General features: G+C 47.9%; 2 protein-coding genes across 2 annotated transcripts; one reads left to right on the forward strand and one right to left on the reverse strand.

Annotated features, from left to right (window-relative positions):
- The first annotated feature begins 4,730 nt into the window (after positions 1-4,730).
- Positions 4,731-5,472, forward strand: LOC127293699 (histone H2B.1-like). The gene has a single exon (XM_051323339.1). The coding sequence runs from the start codon at positions 4,816-4,818 to the stop codon at positions 5,272-5,274; it is 459 nt and encodes a 152-aa protein (XP_051179299.1). The 5' UTR covers positions 4,731-4,815; the 3' UTR covers positions 5,275-5,472.
- Positions 5,473-14,033: 8,561 nt separating this feature from the next.
- Positions 14,034-18,112, reverse strand: LOC127293700 (expansin-B12). The gene is made up of 5 exons (XM_051323340.2): positions 17,989-18,112; positions 15,173-15,342; positions 14,954-15,066; positions 14,650-14,870; positions 14,034-14,530 (listed from the first exon to the last, which is right to left on the reverse strand). Exons 2-5 carry the CDS (start codon positions 15,330-15,332, stop codon positions 14,101-14,103), a joined length of 924 nt encoding a protein of 307 aa, XP_051179300.1. The 5' UTR covers positions 15,333-15,342; positions 17,989-18,112; the 3' UTR covers positions 14,034-14,100.
- Between the last annotated feature and the right edge of the window lie 522 nt (positions 18,113-18,634).

Consider the following 18,634-nt stretch of genomic DNA (forward strand, 5'->3'; position numbering starts at 1 on the left):
GTGTGATTGTTATGGCCTCATTTAGACAAACTATGTTTTGGGGAAGATGTTTTGCAAAGGGGTTGAGTGGAAAACCATGCATCTTCATAGCTACTAGTGATTCTGAGAAGTGGAAATTTGTGGTAAAACTTGATTTATCTATGTTTGTTAAGGTTTCCTAGGGGGCAGGTTGCGTATGAAGACTCCATGAGTAGGTGCCACTATGTTTTTATTATTTTTAGATTTTTTTTGCGCATGAATCGACTCAATTAGGTATGTTAATCTCATTTGTTGACTCTCTGTTGACCAGCTACTTGAGGGTAAAACTGAGTAGTATATTGCACTTGCCAGTATAAGTACTCGAGGGGAAAACTGAGTGCAGCTAAATTTTCTGTATAAGGCCCGAGGTCATAACTGAGTACACCAAACGTCCCAGGGTTAGACTCGTGTCGCGGTGCACGCTGCAGTCGTGCATAGCGGACGCGTGTTGCGGTACACGCCACCTTCGTCTTTATAGAGCCCCTCTTTCTCTCCCTCGACGCTTGCCCACTCTCTCATTCTCACTGCAACCGCCTCTCCTGTCCCATTATCTTCTCCACATCAGAAGAAAAAAGCACGAAGAAAACCGCCGGCGATGGAGAAAAATGAGATGCCCATTGTCGGCGCATCAGCCGCCGCCGTCCAGGCCACCGTCGCTTCTTCCAACGTAGCCGCCGGCGCATCAGCAGACGGTGCATCGGCCGCCGCCCCTGTCCAGCCCCCGTCGCTGCATCCAATGTAGCCGCCACCGCCGTCTAGGCCCCCTTCCAGGCCCTCGTCGCTGCTTCCAACGTAGCCGCCGGCGCATCGGCCGCCGCCCCCGTCCAGGTCCCCGTCGCTTGGGACCAGTACGAACCAATGCCGTACGTTGCGCCGGAGAACCCCTACGACACCAGCATCGTCGACGACGAGCCGGAGGTAACCCTTTGTTCCCTTCTTATCCCATTTCATCCCTTTTGTGTTAGATCTAGCGTTATTAGGGTTCGTCTGTTCCTAGTTCAATCCTTTTGTGTTAGATCTTGCGTTATCAGTGTTTGTGATTTGCTTTTGTTTAAGATTCGGTTAACTTATGTGAGTAATCAATCCCATCCGGTTAATTTGTACCGATGATGATGAATATTTGGGCACAAATTGATTCAAGGTTTGGTCAATGAACAATTGGTGTGTACAAATTTGTTGTGCATGATCTTTGGTTCACCGACTCAAATCCTGTATATAAGTGTGTCAAATGTAACTGAGGCTACCTCTTATTTTAGTGCCCATATTATCATGCATGATCTTTTTGTTCACTCTCTGTTCCATCATAGTTGCAATTGACTTCGTGTTTTTTGCACGATCTTTGGTGCTACGTGACAGGTGCAGAGCAGCGACGTCGACAAGCGACGACGAGTCCTTCCACACCAAGACTCGTCACGTCCTCAGGAGGCTGCAGTCCGGCCATTACGATGGCCACTTGCTGGAGGCGTTTACAAGTGCCCCTTCTGCAACAGGAAGCTCCGCGCCACCGACTTCAACTGCCTGGTGAACCATGCTGAATCCATTGGCAGATGCGGCGCTAGAATTGGAACGACCGTGAACGTGCATGCGTTCATGACCCAATACAAAGCACTTGAGATTCACCTGCGCAGCCTCCAAGCGAGTCACATGCGCTACCTGGAGGCGTGAACCGTGCCTACTGCACTCTCTGTATGTGACTGCTCTATCTGTAGAGCAGCTTAAATTCATGTAAAATATAGCTTATGTTGGATCTATCAGTAGTACTGTTGGATCTGTCGTGAATATATCTATGCTATGTTGGATGTTGTATGCAGCTTATCCTATATTTTCTCTGGATTTGTGCCCTAGATTTCCTACCTGATTGGGTAAAACGAAGGCATAAAGAAATGAATGACGTTAAAAAACAGAAGGAGAAGCTGCTCTAGATTTGCTACCAATTTGGGTAATCAAGAATGAATGAGATCGAGTGAGAGAGAGGAAAAAGGTACATTAAAAACTGCTAATCTGGGCGAAATATTAGAAACCACTCGTGCCCACGTCCCAGACCCACACAGCTCCACACGCTACGGTCCCACACGCTACGGCGCCCGCTCCGCTCGTATGATCAAACACGGTCTCGTCCTATCCCACGCGGTCCTTTTCCACCAGCCCCACGCGACACGGCCCTGATGGCGTGTATTTCACACGTTCGTTGGGCAACCCCAAGAGGAAGGTATGATGCGCACAGCAGCAAGTTTTCCCTCAGAAAGAAACCAAGGTTTATCGAACCAGGAGGAGCCAAGAAGCATGTTGAAGGTTGATGGCGGCGGGATGTAGTGCGGCGCAACACCAGGGATTCCGGCGCCAACGTGGAACCTGCACAACACAACCAAAGTACTTTGCCCCAACGAAACAGTGAGGTTGTCAATCTCACCGGCTTGCTGTAACAAAGGATTAACCGTATTATGTGGAAGATGATTGTTTGCAGAGAAAACAGTAAAAACAAGTATTGCAGCAGATTTGTATTTCAGTATAAAAGAATGGACCGGGGTCCACAGTTCACTAGAGGTGTCTCTCCCATAAGATAAAAGCATGTTGGGTGAACAAATTACAGTCGGGCAATTGACAAATAGAGAGGGCATAACAATGCACATACATGACATGATAAGTATAGTGAGATTTAATTGGGCATTACGACAAAGTACATAGACCGCCATCCAACTGCATCTATGCCTAAAAAGTCCACCTTCAGGTTATCGTCCGAACCCCTTCCAGTATTAAGTTGCAAAGCAACATACAATTGCATTAAGTATGGTGCGTAATGTAATCAAAAACTACATCCTCGGACATAGCGCCAATGTTTTATCCCTAGTGGCAACAACACAACACAACCTTAGAACTTTCTGTCACTGTCCCAGGTATCAATGCAGGCATGAACCCACTATCGAGCATAAATACTCCCTCTTGGAGTTAAAAGCAAAAACTTGGCCAGAGCCTCTACTAGTAACGGAGAGCATGCAAGATCATAAACAACACATATGTAATAACTTGATAATTAACATGACATGGTATTCTTTATCCATCGGATCCCGACAAACACAACATATAGAATTACAGATAGATGATCTTGATCATGTTAGGCAGCTCACAAGATCCAACAATGAAGCACAATGAGGAGAAGACAACCATCTAGCTACTGCTATGGACCCATAGTCCAGGGGTGAACTACTCACTCATCACTCCGGAGGCGACCATGGCGGTGTAGAGTCCTCCGGGAGATGAATCCCCTCTCCGGCAGGGTGCCGGAGGAGATCTCCAGAATCTCCCGAGATGGGATCGGCGGCGGCGGCGTCTCAGTAAGGTTTTCCGTCTCGTGGTTTTTCCGCCTCACGGGTTTCGCGACGGAGGCTTTAAGTAGGCGGAAGGGCAGAGTCGGGGGCCTGACGAGGGGCCCACACCACAGGGCGGCGCGGCCCCCCCCTTGGCCGCGTCGCCATGTGGTTTGGCCACCTCGTGGCCCCACTTCGTATGCTCTTCGGTCTTCTGGAAGGTTCGTGGCAAAATAGGCCCCTGGGTCTTTGTTTCGTCCAATTCCGAGAATATTTCGTTACTAGGATTTCTGAAACCAAAAACAGCAGAAAACAGGAACTGGCACTTCGGCATCTTGTTAATAGGTTAGTTCCAGAAAATGCACGAATATGACATAAAGTATGCATAAAACATGTAGGTATCATCAATAATATGACATAGAACATAAGAAATTATCGATACGTCGGAGACGTATCAGGCCCACACGTCAGCACGGAACTAAACGAAATCCTCCCGTCTGAGCTCCTTCTGCGGAATCCAGACAAGGGCTTGGGGAAAACTGAGGAAAAACTAAGGAGCTGAAAAAAACTGAGTACAACTAAGAATCCGAAGGCATGAAAGAAAAAAACTCTTTTGTAAAATATAAGCTGAATATCGTATTAGAGTGGGCGATGAGAGTAAGATATCAATCAGTGTCTTTTGGCCGCCCCTACCAGCCTCTAGTGACAGATTAATTGCGAAGTAGTTCGGTTTTGAAGCAGTGTGCACGTTGATGCTACTCTTGTGCATGCGCAAACAACTGCTGCTCTTGAGGAAATATGCCAATAGGGCATCTGTTTCATTATCGTTAATTTATATCTTTTTGGTTGGGAGCAACTTTTCAGTCATTATTTTTTTTGAGGGAAAGCTATCATAACAACTTTATTGATCATCAAAAATATTTATATCGTTTGCAAGCATCTCAATAAGAAAATCAGGTTGACCATCGAGCCAAATGATGAACTGAGATCCTACTGCCTTACTAGCTAAAGTATGAGCTACCTTATTACTTTTCCTTGGACAATGATTAGAAGAGGAAATAACATGGGTAAAACCTCTATAAAGAGCGAGGAGTTAATTGTCGTATAGGTATTTTTAATTCGTGTTTGGGCTTGTACTTCAGCTACATAAGTGTACTGTACTGTATTTTGCTGTATGCTAGTCTAGAGTCTGAACTCTGAACTTGGGTGATAATACGGAGTATGATTTTGTCAGAGCTTATTGTGGGAGAGCTGCAGGTCCTACTGACGATCCGCGTCGAAACGCATCCGGACCGTCCATCGGGAACAGGGGCGAACGGCTGGTGTTAGTTGGAATCACCGATCCGCGTTACCCACCCCTCCACCAATGAGCATTCGTCTCCTCCCTTCTATATAATCATCCCGCCCGCTCCTCCCTTCTTCACATCTCATCTGCAACCAATTCCCCACCTCTTCTTCCACCTCCCTCCCCGTCGAATCCGCAGCAGTACCCATGGCGCCCAAGGCCGAGAAGAAGCCGGCGGAGAAGAAGCCCGTGGAGGAGGAGCCGGCGACCGAGAAGGCCAAGAAGACCCCCGCTGCCAAGAAGCCCAAGGCGGGAAAGAGCCTGCCCGCCGGGAAGACCGCCGCCAAGGAGGGCGGCGAGAAGAAGGGCAAGAAGAAGGCCAAGAAGAGCGTCGAGACCTACAAGATCTACATCTTCAAGGTGCTCAAGCAGGTGCACCCCGACATCGGCATCTCCTCCAAGGCCATGTCCATCATGAACTCCTTCATCAACGACATTTTTGAGAAATTGGCCGGGGAGTCCGCCAAGCTTGCGAGGTACAACAAGAAGCCCACCATCACGTCCCGGGAGATCCAGACCTCCGTCCGCCTCGTCCTCCCCGGCGAGCTCGCCAAGCACGCCGTCTCTGAGGGCACCAAGGCCGTCACCAAGTTCACCTCTTCCTAGGCTCGTCTGCCTCCTCCTAGGAGGGTCTCATGTTTCGCCGGTCTCCGTGGTACTACTTCCATGTTCCAGTTGTACTCCGTAGTTAGATGCTCCAGTGTGTCATGTCTCATGACCGTGTGATTCTGTAGTAAGAAAAATGTGCTGGCAAGTTGTAACAGCACTGGTATTTCAGTCTCAAGTTTGTACTAATGTTCTTCATATTACCTGTGCCATTTAGGTTGGTTTTATCTCGCCTGTTGATTCTTCTCTTTTAGTTCATGCAGTGAGCTTGTTTATTTGATCTGTTCTATGGTCCTCTGGGTTCCATCTGTTCTGTTCTATCTTTGTGGATCTCTGAAATTTATGCAGATACTGCCTTTTGCTTGCAGACAAGTTGCTCTGCTTGTTCATTCCGATTCTGTAGGTAGCGGTTTGTTTGTGCTGATGATTCTGTTTGTTTTCTGCACCGAAAATAGCTAGCGCATGGCACGATCCTTCGGTTTATATACACAATTCCATTGTTTGGGCTTCAAGATGACACGAACCAATGCCGCCGGTTGCCAGAAACGAGCGGTTGGCAGTTGCATTTTCGGATATCCACACAGAAAAATGGGGAGGGTGATTTCAGCAAGGGATTGGTTTACGCGCCATGCTCCTCATTAGAATTCAGATTCGCGCACAAAATTTTGGGCGGGATTTCAGTTTAGAATAGGCTAGTGGGATGGATACGCGCCCAGCAGTTGCTGGATTTCGGCTTCCCGGCGCTTCTCCAATTTTGCTTCCTCCTCTCCCTCCGTTTACCGCGTCTGCCATTCCCCCCTCTCTCCGCTGAAACCAATCCACACCAACACCGACATGAGATTATATCTTAACACCGATACGAGATTTGCTGGTGGTGGTAGTTGATATGGAAGTAAGATCCCAGCATCAGTTCTTCAGGGACAAAAATACTTCGTTTGACCAACGAAACCAGGTTAATGAAACATATTCACAAAGATTGTTCAGGCTAAACTACACTAGCCAGATGCAAGAATTGGCCGCTCACTTTGAAGTCTGAACCACAACAACTTGCAATCAGTCCTCGAAACTACAGGAAAACACAGATCTAATCCATCCATCCGTCCGGTTAAAATTAGCGGACGGGGGGGATGAGTGAGGCGAGCGTGGCGGGCTGGATCACGCCGGAGCGGAGACCCCGGCGGCGGCTGGTTCTACCGCCGAGCTGCCCGGTGCTCGAGCCGTTGGTCGGTCCCCCTGGATCGGGATCTCGCTACGATCTCCTAGGCGAGTCTGAGGATGAAGAAGAGATCTCAGTGGCGGAGGAAGTGGCATGGCGCGGATTCGACGACGTGCCGCGTGTGCTACCTCTCGACATCGCCGGAGATCAGGGTGAGAGCGGGCGGCTGGAAGACTTTTGGACCAAGATAGGTTTCCCTACGGCGGAGTCCCGCTCGTGGGAGAAGAAGCCGATCGATGGTGCGAATGGACAACGAGCCAGGTCTTCGTCTCCCGCTAGATTGGTCAAGGCTGCGGAGGGTGGAAGAACGGCGGCTTCTGCACCGCCGGTATTCCGCCTCCCCAAACCGCCGGTGAAGATGAAGACCTGGAAAGGCCCGCTTCCTCCCAAGCGGATCACTCCGCCGGCTGTGCTGGCCGATTTTTTTCCGGCCGGGGAGGCCGCCTTGTCGGCTCGTGCGGTGGGGGAGGGTCTTCGGTCGCCGACGACGGCGGTCAATGTGGCGGCGGTGGTCTCTACGGCCAACTCGCCGCCGTTGACACTGCCGATTTTCTGGCCGCGATTTCAAACGCGGGAGGAGGGCGAGGCGGGATCTTCGGCAGCAGTTGGTGGGCCGCTTCCTCGTTGGGCCGGTCTGGGTCGGGCCGTGGCGGCCATGCAGAGGGCGCACGCTGATCGCATACGATCACGTCTGATCGATCAGCGCGTACCGTCTTCTCTTCCTGTTTCCTTCGCCGCCGCCGTTCCTGCTCCAACCGCCACGCCCTGCGCTACGTCGTCGTTCTTCCCAGCTTCCTCAACAGTTTCGGTGCAGCGCCGTTCTTTCGTACAGGTGGTTGCCGGGGTCACGGAGATGGCCGGGCCTTCGAGGCCGTCCGCTCCTCCTGGGGCGCCGGTGCCGACGCCAGGCTCTACATCGACCATGCCGGGGTCGGCTCCACCGGCGACCACAGCTGCTCCGTCTGCCGGTCTATATATGGGACCACCCGGCTTCCAAGGTTGGCCGACCGGGATGCCCATGCCGCAGGCTGCGCCTCCCCCTAGACCGGCTGCACCTACGCCGCGCCTGCCTTATGGGTTCCGTCCGCCTGTACCCCAGATGCAATACATGCCGCAGCCGTCGTATCCGCAGTACCAAGGTCAATTTCAATATCCAATTACTGGTCAGCAGAGTATGGTGCAGCCATCTATTTATCAGCAGCCACCGCCACAGCTGGGACAAGTGAAAAAGAGAAGGAAGAAGAAAAGTGCCACTACGGTGGCGCAGCCAGTACCTTCGGTGGGAGAGTCTGGGCCTCCTGTGGGACAGCCGATACCTCCATTGGGACAGTCTGCGACGCTGCCTATGGTACAGCCACCTTTGGTGGCGAATTCTGATGCACTTATGGCTCCTTTGCAGGCGCCTGCAGTTCCTGATGCCCCAGCGGTGAAGCAAAAGAAGGTGGGGCGATGTTGGAAGTGCGCCGTTAATACACATGCAACCAAGGATTGTAAGGCTGTTCATTATTGTCTGGTGTGTGATTCTGGGGAGCACCCCACCATTCGGTGTCCAATCCTGAAGCTGCCGAGACCTACGAGCTTTTTTGTCGGTTGTGGTAATGACGCCACGCTTGATCTTCAGCTCCCGGACTCTGTTTTTAAGCCTTAGTTGATTGCGTCTGGAGCACCTACAGCTTTGGTGCAGGTGTCAGGAGAGGGTGTAGTTTCAGCTGCAGATATTCAGAGTCTTATGGCTCGTATGTGTCCTGGGAATCCTTCATGGAAGTGGGAGGCGGTGCCACATGGGGTTAATGCTTTTCTTGTTGGTATACCTACAGCCGAGGATCTGTTGAGGATAGATGGGATGCAGATGAGTGTGCCCAAGATTAGTGCACATGCCCTTTTTTCTTCTTGGGTGCACCAGGATATTACTCCGGAGTTTGTGATGAAGCCTGTTTGGGTGCATGTCGAGGGTGTACCTGACTCTGTTCGACACTTTTTAGGTCTCTGGGCTGTGGGGTCTCTTATTGGCACCACTCTTGACGTTGATCTAGTTTCCCTTCGGAGCCTGGGGATTATTCGTATTCTTGTGGCCATGCGTGATCCTTCGGTGTTGGAGAAAGATAAAGGATGCTTGCACGTGATTGCACTACTACAGCTTAATGGTTACAGATTTCGCTTTCGTCGGGAAGCAGCGGGGTTTAAGCCGGATGCTAGGTTTCGTCCCTTTTTCTGGAAGGACGGAGGTGATGATGACGGCTCTCACGGTTTTGAGGAGGAGCGTTTTGATGACGCTGCGGCGGATGCTGCGCCGGATACGGCGAATATGGAGGTAGATGGACTTCCACAGACACAGTCTCAGGGTGCTTCAGCGGTGCCAGTTGAGCAGGTGGCTCTGACTCCTTTCAACCACTCGCCGATGACGGACAGAGGACGACAGATTGTGGCTCGTGCTAGGGCGGAATCTCCTCACCTAGTCGCTTCACGACCTTCACTCTCTCGGTCTGCTTCTCCGTCCAGAGTACGGACGTTCATGCAGGGACGCACTCGACCGGTGTCATCTACTGCTCCTACGCCTTCTTCGCCACGCACGCCGCTGGGGGCGCCGGACCCGTCTTCTACTTCGACACAGACGGAGCCGGCGTGTGGTCGGGACTCGTCGCAACCTTTGGAGGACTCGGCGGCTTTGCAGCAGCCGGCCACGGAGGCTGGGCTGCAGCACGCGCCGTCGATGGACACGTTGCTGGCAGCCACGGCGTCCGCCACGGGCCCCGCGCTGGGTCAGCACACGGACGCGACCACGTCACAGCACGCCGAGCCGGTCGTGACGCCCACGTCGCAGCTCACCTCCTCGGTTGCGCTGCAGCCCACGTTTCCACCGACCTGGCAGCAGCCCGCCATGGAGGGGCTGCAGGTGACGTTCTCATGTCCTGGGGATGGAGCGAACCTCGAGGGGACGCACGAGTCTGAGACCGTGCTCTCTCGGGCGGGCGGGCCGTCTGGGGCACATGAGTCGTCTCCACGGGCGGAGGAGGCCCTTGTGTCTTTGACACCGTCGCCTATGGACGGGGGCTCACCGCGTTCTGGCGCTATGCAGGGGGCTTCATCGACCTTTTCCCCTGTTGTGTCGGATTCTACGTCTACTTCGTCGGCTTCGTCACCGCGTTCGGCTTCACCTCCGCCAGTCTCCACCTTGCAGCAGCCTCTTCCCGCTGTCCTTCCGCCTGTCGTTCAGCCGACGGTGAGGCGAAGTGGGAGGTACGCGCTTGCGGAAGATGGGTCGGGGGCGACGGATGAGGATGTCATGCAGCGAGCCATGCGACGCAAGGCGGAGTTGAACCTCGACACGGCTGGTACGAAACAACCATCCAAGTCTTTTACTTCATTTTCAGATTCACGTATTTCCTCTAATTTGAGTAGTCTTGGGGTCTCATTGGGTAACACGTCTGATGAGATCTCAGTTTCGGCTAATGTGTTGAGACAGACGGAACTTGACCGTTTAACGGTTGTTCCGAACGTCTCCACTGGGCTTGAAACTCCTGTGATAGACGATGATGAAGAGGATGACATCATAGATGGTCAGCTTCTCTCGGCTATCATTGGTAATATCTCAGAAGTTGACTTAGAACACTCGGAGCTTAGTTCAGTCTATGACTTAAAAGCTTCAGCACGAGGTTCTCGGTCTTCAGCTGGGAAGAAGTCTCGTAGATATAGCAAAATCTTCAAATCTAAAATAGTTTCTCAATGAATGGCATGTTTCGGAATAGCAGAGGTCTTGGTGACTTGGCTAAGAATTCTCACATTGCCGACGGTTGTAGAAACTATGATTTAGATTTTATTGCAATATCAGAGACGGATAGGCGGAAGTTCTCACAAAGTTTCCTCGACCGTTTATCAGGCGGGATTAACTTTCAGTGGTATTCTCGCCCACCTCGTGGTAGGTCTGGTGGCATTTTAGTTGGCGTCCGAATAGACACTATGACTGTTCTAGCTAGTTCTGATGGCGAGTATCACATTAAGCTCGACATTCAGAATAAAGCTGATGGTTTCATGTGGAGTCTGGTTGCCGTGTATGGTGCCGCCCAAGACGCTTTTAAGGCTGACTTTTTACGTGAGTTGGTAAATCTTACTAAAGATAATCCCTATCCGATTTTGATCGGTGGAGATTTTAATTTACTAAGATTTCCTCATGAAAAAAGTAAAGGTCTTTTTGATGGACATTGGCCTTTCTTGTTTAACGCTGTCATTGATAGCCTTGACTTAAGAGAGGTGTTTATGTCTGGTCGACAGTTTACTTGGGCAAACAGCTTGCCTGAACCTACATACGAAAAGCTAGATCGCGTGTTGATGGATACTGAATGGGAAGATAAATACCCAATGGTGTCTGTCCGTGCACTAGAACGTATTAAAAAATTGTCTGACCATGCTCCTATCCTTCTAACTACTGGAAATCTCCGAACTGTTTGTAAGCGGCCTTTCAAATTTGAACTAGGCTGGCTACAGAGAGATGGGTTCCATGAGATGGTGAAGAAGGTTTGGGAAAGACCGGTGGGTGGTGGCAATCCAATCCTGAGATGGAATAATAAGATGCGTGCAATGCGCAGACATCTCTCTGGTTGGGCTACCCATATGACTGGCATTCTTAAGAAGGAAAAGGCTCGCTTATCAACTCTGATTGATGAGCTTGAGGCGGTTGCTGAGGTAAGACCTTTGTCTACGCTTGAGATTGAACTTAAGAATCAATCCAATGCGCAGATGGCGGGTCTCCTTCGCGAGGAGGAACTCAAATGGTATCAACGATCTAAAGCCCAATTCATTCTAGAAGGAGATTCGAATACGCGGTATTTCCATGGTATAGCCAATGGGAGACATCGGAAAAAACGTATTCACTCTCTTACTCAAGATGAAGGGTTGATCGAAGGCCATGAGCAACTCAAATCTTATATTACTAATTATTATAAAGGCTTGTTTGGTCCTCCAGACGAAAGCTCTTTTTCTCTAAATGAGGGCTTAACAGCTGATATACCTCAAGTTTCTATAGAGGAAAATGGCTTACTAACTGCACCTTATTCTGAGGAAGAAGTGCAGAAGGCTATTTTCCAAATGGAATGCAACAAAGCGCCGGGTCCCGATGGTTTTCCAGCAGAGTTTTATCAAACTTTCTGGGATACTATTAAAGCGGATCTTCTAGATTTGTTCGGTGCTTTGCATACAGGACAACTAGAATTATTTCGTCTAAATTTTGGTGAAGTAATCTTGTTACCGAAATTTAATGAGGCAGAAAGGATTCAACAATATAGACCTATTTTCCTCTTAAACGTAAGTTTCAAGATTTTCACGAAAGTGGCCACCATTAGACTTAATACGGTTGCGGATCATGTAGTTCAGCCATCACAAACCGCCTTCATGCAAGGACGAAATATCCTTGATGGAGTTGCGGTTTTGCATGAGACGGTACATGAGATGCATACTAAGAAATTAAATGGGGTTATTTTAAAATTAGATTTTGAAAAGGCTTATGACAAGGTCAAATGGTCTTTCCTTCAACAGACACTCAGGATGAAAGGTTTTTCTCCTGAATGGCGCGCTTTAATAAATGATTTTGTGTATGGAGGTAGTGTGGCAATTCGGGTGAATGATGACACCGGCCATTATTTCCAAACACGAAAAGGGTTACGCCAAGGGGATCCGTTATCACCTATGTTATTCAACATTGTGGCGGACATGCTGGCTATACTCATAGAGCGGGCCAAGTCTGATGGTCAGATTGAAGGTGTGATTCCACATCTCGTCGATGGTGGTTTATCTATCCTTCAATATGCCGACGATACAATTCTATTTATGGATCACGATCTCGAGAAAGCTCAAAACCTGAAATTAATTCTGACGGCTTTTGAGCAGCTATCGGGATTGAAAATCAATTTCCATAAAAGCGAGTTGTTCTGTTTCGGTGATGCCCATGATGATACAACTCTTTATACAGAGTTGTTCGGTTGTGGGCAAGGCCAATTTCCTATTCGCTATTTGGGGATTCCGATTCATTATCGGAGACTTACGATTGCTGAATGGAAAATAGTGGAAGAAAGATTACAGAAGCGCCTTAGTAGTTGGAAAGGTAAATTGTTGTCCCTGGGAGGGAGATTGATACTCATTAATTCAGTACTGACAAATATGGTACTGTATATGTTATCATTCTTCCTAGTGCCAAAAGGAATTCTGCATAAACTCGATTATTATCGATCCAGATTCTTTTGGCAAGGGGACAGCGAGAAAAAGAAGTATCGGCTGGTCAAATGGAGTATAGTTTGTAGTCCCAAAGATCAAGGCGGGCTTGGAGTTCATGATCTAGAGGTCAAGAATTCAGCTCTGCTGGGTAAATGGCTATTTAAGCTCCTTACCGAGGATGGGATTTGGCAAACTATTCTTCGGAGAAAGTATATAGGCTCAAAGACGTTGTCCCAAGTGGTTTGGAAACCCGGGGATTCACACTTCTGGGCTGGTCTAATGGCGACAAAAAATGTCTTTCTACGCCATGGAACTTTCTCAATTAAGAATGGAGCACAGATACGGTTCTGGGAAGATGCTTGGTTAGACAATGCACCCCTAAGTGAACAGTATCCTGCGTTGTATAGTATCGTCCATCGCAAAGGAGATACCATTGCTACAGTAATGGCTACCTCTCCTCCGAATGTGACGTTCAGACGAGTTTTGCTAGGACAAAGGCTATTGGCGTGGAATACCTTAATCCAAAGGCTGGGGGATATCAATCTATCACCTGAACCAGATGAATTTAGGTGGAATTTACACGTAGATGGTTCTTTTTCGGTCAAATCTTTATACAACGCCATACTTCATTCTGATGTACCAGTGGATAATAATAAGAAAATTTGGAAGATGAAGATACCATTAAAAATAAAAATATTCGGATGGTATCTTCGTCGAGGGGTCATCCTCACCAAAGATAATCTTGTCAAGCGTAATTGGCAAGGAAGTAAGCGATGTGTTTTTTATCATCATGATGAAACTATTAAACACCTCTTCTTCCAGTGCCAGTTTGCGAGATCTATTTGGTCTGTCATCCAAGTAGCGTCTACCTTGTTCCCTCCGACTAGTGTGGCCAATGTCTTTGGCAATTGGCTTCATGGTATAGATTCAAGGTTTAAGTTGCTTCTTAGGGTGGGTGCGCTTGCAGTGATCTGGGCGCTATGGCTGAGTAGAAATGATAAGATTTTTAATGATAAAAATTGTTCTTTGTTGCAGGTCATCTACAGATGTACAGGTATTCTCCGTTTGTGGTTACCTCTTCAGCGCTTGGAGAACCGAGACCTATTTACGGAGGTCTGTACACGGTTGGAGGCTACGGCGAGGGATACTTTTTCCCTACATGGGTGGCAGCATAGTCTACGGATTGAAGCCCCACCGGCATCTTAGGCGTCATATGTTTCGTCGTTTCGATATGTATTTCGCCTATGTTCTCCTTTAGTTTGACATTTTTGTGATACTAAGACTATTAAAACGGCTGTGTGCACCCTAGTCGTGCAGAGGCTGGATGTAATTGCTTATCAAAAAATCCGTCCGGTTAATCGATGACCAGTCTCACTCACTCAGACAACCACCAGGTTCACATGACATCACAACTGGAGGAATACAACAAGCACCAGCAGAAGGCGATACAGCGCGCTCAATCTTCCTTCCGACCTGTAGCCCCGGCGGCCACCGCTCGCCCTCACCGCCACGCCGCCTGGCCGGTACGCCACACCAGGGTTCCACCCAGCAGGTATGGCATTGCTGGCGACGAGCATCCTGCCGGACCTGAACGTCAGGCGGATGGAGAACGGCCCATGGAGGGTGGAACCGGAGTTGAGCTTCCACACTGCGCCCCAGGACTGCTGCATTGGGATCCACGCTGATGTTGCCCCATAACCTCCGCTCTGCGCGAGGTCGACGGCCGAGAGGTCGCTCTCGCTGTCCTCATACTCAACAAGCACGGCCAGGTAGTTTGGGTTTGAGCCGGCGTCTACTTTGAAGGTTAAGTCTACTCCAGTCCACTCACACTGCACCCTGTAAAATCACACATTGCTAAAATAACCGATTAATGTCGACTATCGAACAAAACACTCCCATATGCTCAAGAAGCCATGCAGAGTAACAATGAGGTATGTTCATCCATGTATGCGTACCGGGTGTACTGGATTTGGAGGAGGCCAGCACCGCGGAGTTGGTCAGCCTGGCCAGGCTTTGCCATGGCACCGAATGCAGTCCCGCTCATGTCGAAGTGGGCAGCCTCATTCTGGCACTGGCCGTCAACTAGTTCGCTAAGGCAAGGGCCACCAGGCCCCTGATCTGTGATGACGACAGTCACCGGAATACCAGAGCAAGCTTCATTGCCACCGCACACCACCTGATGAACCAAGATCTCCAAATGTCAAATGACAGACGATTGCAGTCATGCATATGGAGTCAGTTGTATAGAGCTGCATGTACCCGGTAGCACGAACCGCAGCCATCGCCAGAATCGTAGATGAAGGGGCTGCCTGCGGCAATCATGGATGAGAACGGTGGCTGGTCAACAGCATACTGGTACCCACATGCACCACCTACAGCACAGGTATTCAGGCATGCACACATCAGACATTTACTTCAAGATAAGCGCCAGTTTGGGAAGAGGTAGCAATACAAAATCTCATATACAGTATCTATTACCTTCACTTCCCGCGCCATTAGCATCACCATACCATGTCGCGATGCCACCGGACCAGCTGGAGAGCTCACGGTGAAACTCAGCGGATGCACAGGGGTGGAAGAGCGAAGCGACAACAACTGCAACGGCACAGAAGGGCAGGAGCTGAAACTTGGAAGCCATGTGCAGCACTCTGTGACAATTAGATATGGCTGTTAAGTTCTAAGATAGTGCTGGTTTGCCAGAAGAGAGGAAGGGCAAGTAGAGAATAGTGTTAACTATGCAATAGAATATTCCAACTACGAATGTAACAAACGCAGGCGCAGCACACTAGTTCTCTTTGGCCTGATGACACACACTGAAACAACGGTAGCAGTTTGTAGTGCTTGTTTTTTCTCTTCTCTTTTTATGAAAATGACACTGGTCACTATTCAGTATCAAACAGAAAACTTATAAACCGTTGGAACTTTTGAGACTTGATACATCTTTTTTAATAAAGCAAGCCGTGTGCATCTATTGATGCAGAGGCTGTGGCTATGCTCCTTTATCGAACAAAAAGTGATTAAGAGCAAAACCGAGAGTATTGTAAGGCAGCTCCCTTCAGACAAAGTTGGCATGATGGGGCAGTACTATACTAAATCAAATGCACATACAGGTTCCTGAACTTTTATTCTGCATCTTAACTCTTACAAATTCAAATACAAATTACTATAATGAAGATCCAATATTGTACTATTAAATGATGGTGGAACTGCAAGTACAATATTGAGATATTCAAAGCACCCTATGATCCCACTAATCATGCCAAACAACCACAGAGACACTAAAATGATATAATTATGAAGGAAATATTGTTCAAGAAAATAATTATGAACGAAATGAGGGTGCATTTTCCTATGTTGTGTAAAACCAACAGGTGATTGTTATTTAAGCACATAGTGCTACCCGAGAACTGTCTTATGTAAACGTAATATGTACTATTACAGTCTGTCAGAACCTCTACTAGAGTTACTAAGACCTCTGTTTTCAGAGCATGTAGGATAAGTACGTCTAATCGATTCTAGGGACCTAAAATGAATACTAGTAAAGGTACATACAACAAAAATAACCTTAGGAGACCACTGGTGCGTTGTAAATGTCGTGTACAGGGTAGTATTAGCATTTGAACTGATGGTAAAGGTGTGATAACTGATAAGCATTTGAAGTAAAATGCAAAGATCTGGATCACCAAAAAATACATATTTTCAAGGTGAGTCGTAGATTAGGGCGAGCATGCAAAGGGCCACTGGAAAATTTCGATGAAACAAAACCACTGCCAGATCACCAGTTTCTAGTTTATGCTCAGCATCTAAAAACAAATCCACAACTTGTGCTATGGCACTCCTCTTTTAGAAAATTCTACGAATTCAAAGCAAATCAGTTAATATTAGATGGTGTAAATTTGTATTAATCAAAATATTATTGGGGGTGTATTAGCCTAGTTTTTAAATCTGTATGCATAAGTTTGTTCAATAGTTTGTTGGTACAAATTTCCCCTCACTTAATATTAACTACTATCTTTTTAAGATTCATAAACTTTTCTAGAAGAGGTGCTTTAATGACAGCACCTAACCCCACTGAACTGAAATACATAATGAAACACATGTAGTGTCAGCCTTAACCATATTTAAATTAAAGTTTCTGCAGAAAAGTTTCAAGTCGATTGGTTAAATTGTGTATATTAATCCTAAGAATTATTCCCTTATTCAAAAAATGAGTACTGATAAGGGGATAATAAAAATGTCACAAATGGTAGACAACCCTGCAGAACTGTGTTCATCAACACTCGTACACAATGAAGCATCATTCAAAAGAACATGGTTTATCAATTTTTTTTAACAGAACAAAGCACTGGTCAGTTGTTTTATTAACAGATTACCCTATATACTGCAAATTTGTATGGTAACCTCGTCTAAAATTTAAATGCAAGAAATGTCTAACAATATGGGCATGAATGGAAGACTGACTTTGCCAAGCAAAAATACATAATATTGGTACATTCATGAGATCATGGCGCAAAAGGAATTAAGAGCATCCAATCATTCATAAAACCAGAGTGCTTTCATCTCAGAAAGTGATCATCAGCATTGTAAGTTATAATAACCCTAGGCTGACACTCAAACCTAAATGTAAATCTTACCCTCTTAATCTCAGTGGGAACTCAAATTTTACACATGAACGTTAACAAAGAAGTTCTCCCATATGAAGTAAAGAAACAAGCAGCATTCCTCGTAATGTCTCCCCTGTTAGGATTGGCCTGAACCAGACAGTCTCTATTACTCGATCTGGCTAGTTAGCTAACTACAGAGTGTTGATTCGCAAAAAAACTATAGAGTGTTAACTCATAGCCACCACAAAAATTACAGTTTCAGCATGGCGGCCAATAGTCTAGAAGCACGAAGAGAGTTGGCAAAAGTATGACATCTCTGTCCTTGCTCCAATCAAGGCAGCAGACTTGAATTTTACATGCCAGCGGACTAATTACATTTTCATTTTGCAAAGTCACTCCCAACACATATCTGAGACAAATATGACCCAAGGCACAAACAATGCACAAATCCTAAGAAAGTCCAAGATGGGGTGTATCTATCCCAGCATAAACACATAAACCAGATCGAATCCATCTCAACTCTAGAGCAAACGAACCATTAGCCGATTTGACGCGCTGGTTACTCTGAAAACAAGAATCACGCAAATTTTCGTATGAGCCCTGAACTAGCGCCATTGGGCACTGGCAATCACAGTTTCGCATCAGACCAAGAGCATCTGTAAAAACAGCGCGCGGTACATTCATCTTTACCTTTCTGGCTCGGATGCCGGCGCGCTCGTCGAGTCCGGTCACCTTTTCTTCCCCTGAAGAAGAAAAACAAGCGAATGCAGCAACGGAAGGGAACCTAAGCAAAGGAGGGTGGAGGCGTCATGTTGCTGCTGTATTTTCAAGGAGAAGGCTGGGTTTGTTGAGGCGTAGGCGGTGGCGGCGGCGGCGGCGGCGGCGGCGGAGGGGAGAAGAGAAGAGAGGAGGCTGGGAGTGGAGTGTTCGACAAAGAGTGACAGAGCGAGATTGGGGAGGGGCGTGGAGAGTGCCATGCCTGTTTGGTTGCACGCCGGAACGCTGACTCTTGTTTTGTTCCCTGGCCCAAAAATCCAGAAAGGCTATACTAAGCTTTATCGTTTTGTGCTGGATCTTAGGCCATTAGAGCATCTCCAGTCGCGTCCCCCAAATACGGCGGACAAAAAATGAAGAAAAATGCGTTCCAGTCATGTCCTCTAAAGCCAAATAGCGCCTCATTTTATGTCTGGCGTTTCCGGTAGAGACTCTACACAAAAAACAGCATCCGGACCATGCATGCAGCCCCTCCTCCCCACATGTCATTCTCTTTCCCCCACACTTTCTCTCACCTACTTTTTCCACATGGGATGGTCCCATCTATTAAAATGCATGCATC

Source organism: Lolium perenne, chromosome 4 (assembly GCF_019359855.2).
Source record: "Lolium perenne isolate Kyuss_39 chromosome 4, Kyuss_2.0, whole genome shotgun sequence".
Classification (NCBI taxonomy): Eukaryota; Viridiplantae; Streptophyta; class Magnoliopsida; order Poales; family Poaceae; genus Lolium; species Lolium perenne.

What these genes read in the sequence shown, in the direction of transcription:
- LOC127293699 (XM_051323339.1), top strand. Translation starts at nt 4,816, where the DNA reads ATGGCGCCCAAGGCCGAGAAGAAGCCGGCGGAGAAGAAGCCCGTGGAG.
- LOC127293700 (XM_051323340.2), bottom strand. Translation starts at nt 15,332, where the DNA reads ATGGCTTCCAAGTTTCAGCTCCTGCCCTTCTGTGCCGTTGCAGTTGTT. An exon ending in TAATGGCGCGGGAAGTGAAG is followed by an intron (nt 15,067 to 15,172) that starts GTAATAGATACT and finishes CCTGTGCTGTAG; the next exon opens with GTGGTGCATGTGGGTACCAG. An exon ending in CTCCAAATCCAGTACACCCG is followed by an intron (nt 14,531 to 14,649) that starts GTACGCATACAT and finishes GTGATTTTACAG; the next exon opens with GGTGCAGTGTGAGTGGACTG.